Source organism: Gavialis gangeticus, unplaced genomic scaffold, assembly GCF_001723915.1.
Source record: "Gavialis gangeticus isolate Ggan-Ray unplaced genomic scaffold, GavGan_comp1, whole genome shotgun sequence".
NCBI lineage: Eukaryota > Metazoa > Chordata > Crocodylia > Gavialidae > Gavialis > Gavialis gangeticus.
The window spans coordinates 834845-842070 of NW_017729032.1; the positions used below are offsets into that span (position 1 = coordinate 834845).

The window sequence follows — 7226 nt, forward strand, 5'->3', positions numbered from 1 at the left end:
CAGAAAGGGAAGAAATTCCAGACCCACAGCAGAGACAGTCACCTGACTTGATGAGTCATCACCGCCCCCCCCCAAAACAAGGCTGAAGTGAGATGATAAACAAATTGTTTATAAGTATAGGCTAACCCTAAATCACTGTAAGAGCCTGATCCTTAAAGATTCTGAGCACCCAGGTTATTGGCACCTCCAAAGGCCAGGCTCCAGAAGTCGGAAACAATCCTAATAGCCAGATGGGCATAGCACACAATAATTTATTCCATCTTTATTTTCCACGTGTGCATGCCGCCCATTTAGTTTTTCATTCTGCACTAACAACTGAGGCATCACAGCAAAGCCCGGATTACAATATGGACTATCGTATAATTCATTACATTAAACATGCACATCCTAAACATAACACTAAGTGTTCAAAACCTCACCTCTTCTTTCTTTTTCGGGTCTGACATGGGGTTTCTGAAGAGAGGAGAATCTCCGAAGGGTGAATAGGTCAAGTTGTTGAGGTGCTGCTGAAGGACTGCTTGCTGGGCCGCTGAAGCACTGGGGTTGGTCAGTGCTACATAAAGTAAGAAATGTTAAATTCTATCCCATACACATTGTGTGCGCACAAACAATTATTGGGGCAATTCTGTTTTCAAAACCAAAACCTCCATACTCCAGCCTTTTCAGGGCCATTTTGAGTACTAGCTGCAGACTTCAATTACAAGCTTTTTTCATCCTGGGCACTGCCAGGTCTATACAACCAATACTTAAATGGAAAGCAAGACAGATACTAGTCAGTCTAGAATGAGTTACCCAGTTCTAATCAATCTGTGCCAAGCTAAAGGAAATGTAAGATACACACAGACTGAGGCTGTACTTTGGCCTGCCAACCAATCTACTCATAATTTGCACTTACTTAAGACTCAGTTCCCTATCCATGTAACAGGGGTGTACTTGGTAGCCGTGTTGGTCTGTGTAACAGGCATAACTCCTTAGGGGTCGCCGTGCTCTCCCCTAGCGCCCCTTACCATCCTCAGTCGGTCTACAATGCACCCTCAATCTCGCCTGCCACGTCTTTGATATCAATTATGTAATTAGGGAGGCTGCCTCTTCGGTTCTCCTGGACACAGTTATCCTCCTGTACATTAGCCCGGCTCTGCTAATGGGTGTTCCTGGGCACCCCAGCCTTATGGGCTATGCGTGGCTCCAACCATCCCTTTACCACGCCCCAAGCCTCACAGATGTACCGGACATTGTTCGGTCAGTCTTGCTCTCTGCGCCCTCTCTGGTGCTTGGGCTCTTCGTGGCCCTCGTCTCGCCACCGCGCCCTCTGGCACTAGTCAACCACTGCCCCTTTTTCCTTGGGCTTCTCGTTGCCCCCCTTTTGCCTCGGGGCTTCTCATCACCCCCCTTTTGCTCTGGGGCACTTATCACGCTGCCCCCTGCTCTGGGGTTACCACAGCCTTGGGGCTCAGGTGGCCATCACCGTGCCTGGCCCCAACTCTCCTCCTTGTGGTCTCAACCCCCTGCTGGGCTGAAGTGGCCTCAGCCTCACCTGGCCTCCAATTCTCCGCTCCCCTTTGCCTCGGGGCTGGGGTCAGCGCACCCCTGGATGCTGCGCCCTCTCTGGCGCCGGGGTCCCCACGCTACCGTGGAGCCCCTATGAGGCCTCCTCCAACCCCTAACAGCCTCACTCATTCCTCTGGTGTAAACCACAAACACAAAGCATAAGCCCCTGGGCTGTAACATAAATTCTAGCCACTTAGCTGTAACATCCTTCGAGCCACCCGACGGGTACTCCGTCTCTTCCCCAGTATCAGCCTGCTCCTTGTGCAGTCCAGCTTCTCCTCTTTACTCACATAGGCAGAGTTCTCTCTCTCTTAGCAGCCAGCAGCCCCCCGAGCCTCAGACTTGTGGTTTATATATAGGCACCAGGCCCTGCCCCTTCTGGTCAGCTGACCAGGCAGGTGTAAGTCCTTACCCTCATTAACCAGTTGGCCCGGCAACCTGCACCTGGGTCCTTATCTCTGCTCTCAAAGTAGCAGGCACCTTAGTGCCCTGCTACAGTCTGAGACAAAAAGACATACAAAAAACTAGAACTCTTGATTCCAAAATGATACCCTTTATTAGATCAAATGGCAAGAAAGTTGTCCTTTTCTGCAAGCTGGAATTGTCTCAGACCAACACAGCTACCAAGTACACTCCTGAAACATGGAAGATGCTGAATTTCAGCCGATTTTGGATTTTAAACTTCATTACAGAACAACAAGGAAGTTTTTTTTGCCTCCCTGCCTGCCATCTGATACCTCCAGGGAAGGAATTCTACCTGATCAACACATCAAAGAGCTACTCAACACAGCTCACAAAGACACTCATGGACCCAGAGGGACAGACTTCCATCTTCAGCTCCCTCTGTGCAAAAATGAAGTTTATTTCCTATCTATGGGGACTTTTTGCCATCTTGTACCTTCTACACTTTTCCCAGAGCCTGACGAGGGGACTTTGATCCCAAAAGCTTGCAGAAAAGGATAATTCTCTTGCCATTTTCCAGTTGGTCTAATAAAAGGTATCATTTTGGAACCAAGAGTTCTATTTTTTTTGTATGTCTATCCATGTAAAGAATACTGCGGGCAAAAGTCTTCATGTTGTAGTCTTGAATTTTACATCTTGCTTCTCCAGGCCACGTCTAGCTCTGACTAGAAAGTCCTCCCTTTTGCATATACATGTAGCTTCTCACCTCAGCTAGCATTTAAATGTTAGTACTGTAACTTAGTTTTCTGAAGTATAAAGAACCTTTCATGAAGCTAACCTGTTTCTCTAACAGCATCGTTTTTTAATAACCAGATACATCAGCAGAAAAAGCTAAAAATCCATCAAAAGCAATACCACGTTTGTCAGAAGAAACTTAAACAGGAGTTTCTATGAACCAGCATCTAAATCAAATGATGCATGCTAGATTAAGCACTTGTCCAACTGAATAGGTGCTTGAACCTGTGAAGTCTTTTGTACGCTTCCTAAATTCATATGAGGCCTAAGCTACTACCTACTACAAACTGCACTGGGTTAAAGGAGTCAAATGCTTTTTTAAAAAACAGCGCGCAACAAACAAGGTACAACAGTCAAATGAAACTCTGCTCGTGCATTCTAGAATTTGATCTGCCTTAATCTTTGCTATGGGGACACTTTCCTAATCCTAAAGCTTTATTTTGTCACTAGTATTACTAACAAACTTTGAATATATCAAACTCCTTCACAAGCACGCCAGTTTTTAAATCTTAAAGAATCTTCCTGAAACTCAGCCTCCAAAATCTAGTGATATGGCTTATTCGATCTAGTTCATTTGCCTTGAAATGTCCAATTCTGCAAAGCAGAATAAAGACAGGTACAAGACACAACAGAAAAAGCGTATCCCAACTCATAATTCCTAGTGGGTGTCCAAGCTGCAGTCCATTTGTTGACCCACGATACAGACTACAGGCTACTCAGATGTTGTTAGTTTCCCTTGTTCTGGAATACTGAGTTACAAGGCAGGGGGGACATGATGGCACACACATGCCTTTCGAATTAACTTTTTTAGGTAAACAACTGCCACTGGCCTTGGCTTATAATTATAGCAACATATGGGAGAAGTGACCTGTGACCTCTAAGATGCAATCTACTGCAAGACAATATTCAGTGTACTCAACATACAAACACTACTGTTAACATCATTAATTGGATGTACACTGATCTTTCACAACTGCCATGCTGTAAATAGCTCTTCAAGCACTTTGTTCTTCCCATCACTGGATGGGTGGACTGTCTTGAAGCTGGATCAAGCAGGTTAGATGCTAATCCCTCCTTCCCTTAGATTCAAGTAAACATGGTGAGCTGCATGGACCTACCCACAGCAGGTTGAGGAGCTCCAAAGCCCAGAGTACCCGTTGACGTGTTGAATCCCGGTGCTCCAAATGCTCCGGTTCCCAGGGTTCCACCTAGTTTAGGCTGGGTGTTCCCAAATAATGAAGTCTGGCCTGCACCAAGAGCTAGAGAGAGAAGAGAAGCAGCTTACAAGATGCTCCTTCAGAAGTTTGCAAACCAGGTCATCCCGCAAGTTATCAGACCTGTTTTAGACAGCAAGATAGAGTACCCATGTGTGCTAGAGACTCTTACGAGTCAAGAAGATAATGACCTGTTTTGATTACATTATTGCAGAAAGCCTTTAAAAATTGTACATAAAACACATTATAAAAATCTAATCCTGTGCATTTTATGAACCAAAGCTTGTTCTAAAGTCTTGGTACAACTATTCAGAGCCTGTGACTCAACACTCTTTACATTAGGGAGGCCTAACTCCACTAGGCATGGTTTAAAAAAATAAAAAATAATAAGAATAATAATAATAATAAATAAAAAACTTTATTAACCAGAGGAGTGTTGAAGGACCAAGTTCAGCACAACATTTGTCTGGTCATTTCCCTAACAAAACTTGTAGCTAACTAAATAGCTTATGGTATTCCAACTAGAGAGAAGTTATGTACAACCCAAGTTTCTTTCTGCTCTGAGCCAGGATTTCCAAATATCTGTCCCTTCAGATTGTGAGGTATTAGAATTGGCAAGCAATCCCTGTACAGAGGCCTGTCTTTTTTTTTTTTTGCAAACACTCAAGTCCACACTATCCCGGTAGCATTGTTACCTGTCCCAAATCCAGTTCCGAGTCCAGTTCCCAGAGACCCAGTTGTAGGCTTATTCCCAAACAGACTAGTGCCAGCAGTGTTTGCACCAAAACCTAGGAATACAGAAGAATTAGTACACTATTTCAAAAGTAACATGTAACTTCTATAGAGGATTCTGACCAGGTGATATCTGTCTGGTTCAGGACAAATTTGCTAATGGTGGTAAAATTAAAATTTCACATGTTGTTTTCAGTAATTCAACTGGAATCTAAGAGCTACAAGGGATTTCAGCGATATACAATACACGTTTGTAAACTCAAGTGAAAGCACCAGTGTAGAAAATACTGTTCCTCTAAGTTAAAATGTGTTGAAAATACAAGGACTTAAGATTTTACTAAATACAATAAGGGACTTCATAGCCCTCAACCTGGCAGCAGAATAAGATGCATGAAAGCTTCTTAAACCCCACTGGAAGGAATAAGTCCATTTTACACTGTTTATACCACACACACTCCTCTGATGCTTACTGGCAAAGCAGTTCACAACTCGGTTTCATAGGTATGCACAGTTCAAATGCCAACTCTAACTGAAGTCAAATACAATCAAGTCTAATGTTACACAAATTAGTGGTTAAACTGAAGATTGTGAAATCATCCAATTAAAAGGGGGTGGTTAGTACACACAAGTACAGAATAAGACTAGAAAACTACAGTTAGGGACCAACACTAGAAGTATCACCATACCAAAGTATAATTTTCCTACAAGTTACACCAATGCAAGTATCACAAACAAGGTAACAAAACATGCTACAGCCAACACTAAAGAGCATACTTTCGGTAGAAGAGCATGAAAGTGCTTCAACACCAACTGTAACAGCCCAGAAATAGAGAGCTGGTTACTTTTCTACAAAAACCAGAACACAGTACATAGACTGACTTTATCAAAGGAAGCTCGGCCAGAGAGCCCTCATTTGCAACTGACCACCATAAACCTCTTTTGTGCTCCCTAGACTGCTCATCTGACAGCGCTTGGATAGTGTGAGTTGGAGAGGGATTATATTTTCAGGCCAAGAAGAAAAAAAACTCAGCACTGACAATTCTAAAAACAATTTTTTGCTCTATTTTGGTATGCAACCTCTTTGGTCTCAACTCCGCTAAAATCCCTCAAATAGCAGTTCTCTTTGAATTTGTAAAAAGTGACATCAGTGATTAGAAGCATGTGCACACAATGCCCCAATTTGATCACTTATTCACTTACTGACTGCTGCTGAGGCCAGCATTAGTCAAGTGCTCAATTCTTTAGAAGTCTGGCAGCTGTAACCTGCTAATCCAGAGCAAGATACTAGTTCAGGTAAAAGAGTCCTCAGTTTGTCACAGTAGTTAAATTCTACCATTACTCTAAATCTCAGATTACCATTTACTTTGCCAACCAGTTGTACTGACACCAGTACCACTTTGTCACTAATACCTCTTTTCAGTTGCTACACGCTTACAACTTCATAGTAAGTTCTTTCTGTAAGCTTTATATTGTTTAAATAAACGTGTTCAAGCTTGTATTTGCTCTGGTAGTATACACTAGTACTCAGTAGGTTCAGAGTACTACTAGCAACAGAGGTTAAAAAATCAGCATCCAAGACTTTAAGCCTTCCCCTTCAGCAACATGCATCAAGCATGGTTTACCTAACAATTTTATAATTCACAATCATTAAAGATAAGAGTTTCAGCAGCCTGGTGTGCGGTATACACAGTGTAACTTTAAGGAGATTGAATCCCATTTTATATGTACCAAAATTGGAAGTGTTTGTATTGGTTCCTAAAGTCAGGGTTGGTTTGTTACCAAAGAGCCCGCCGCCAGTGGTTGTACCAAACGAAGGAGCACTGGTCGTGGTGGTTCCAAACGTGGCAGGCTTGTTACCAAACAGGGTCTGAAAGAAGAGAAAGATACTTTTAAAGCCTCCAAATACATTAGAGTTACAATGAAATACCAAGACAATGCCTATATGCACAAGAGGCCAGAGCTAAGGCTAAGGGAACGCTAAAAATCAGTCACTTTAATTAGCAGCTGTAAATTAAGTACGAGATTGGAGAGGGGGCTGGTTCGCAAGGCTGTCAGCACCCCAGGAACAAAACAGTTGTGCTGCTGAATCAAGTTAAATCTATCACAGAGTCAGCAAGGTATGAGACTCCACACACTAGGAGTATCCAGGCTTTGTCCATTTTGAGTATTCCTCCCTGAACTGACAGCCTACTTTTTTTTAACCACTTAAGAAACACTTGGCATTCAGTAACCCAATGTTTTGTATCACTCCTGCTGTACTTTGGATAATTTAAAAAGCAAAAAAAAAGGCTGAAAGTCCTCACATACAATGTGAGCAAGTTGTTTAGGAAACGTTACACGTCTGTGTCGCAGAAGTAGGCATGTGATGCAAAAGGACATATAAAGATTTGATCTTAGCAGAGCCAAACTCTAGGGCCTGACAGAACTGAAATAGTTACCTAGGCACATCAGTGCTTCACACTATAATTAAGCCACTCTAGAACAGTCAAAAAACAGACAATGAGCATTTCCATCTAACTGGATTTTAGTTCTTAA

At 42.8% G+C, this 7226-nt stretch overlaps 1 protein-coding gene across 2 annotated transcripts in view; it reads right to left on the bottom strand.

Annotated features, from left to right (window-relative positions):
* Positions 1–7226, bottom strand: part of NUP98 (nucleoporin 98) — a 135079-nt gene that overhangs the window by 109402 nt on the left and 18451 nt on the right. Inside the window, exons 9-11 of one of the 2 annotated variants that reach the window (XM_019524439.1) lie at positions 6471–6558; positions 4655–4747; positions 3864–4004 (exon numbers count right to left, since the gene is read on the bottom strand). In XM_019524439.1, the coding sequence (XP_019379984.1) occupies positions 3864–4004; positions 4655–4747; positions 6471–6558 (322 nt within the window). Of the gene's footprint in view, positions 1–3863; positions 4005–4654; positions 4748–6419; positions 6559–7226 lie in introns of both variants that reach the window. The other variant, XM_019524437.1, reaches the window with a different exon arrangement.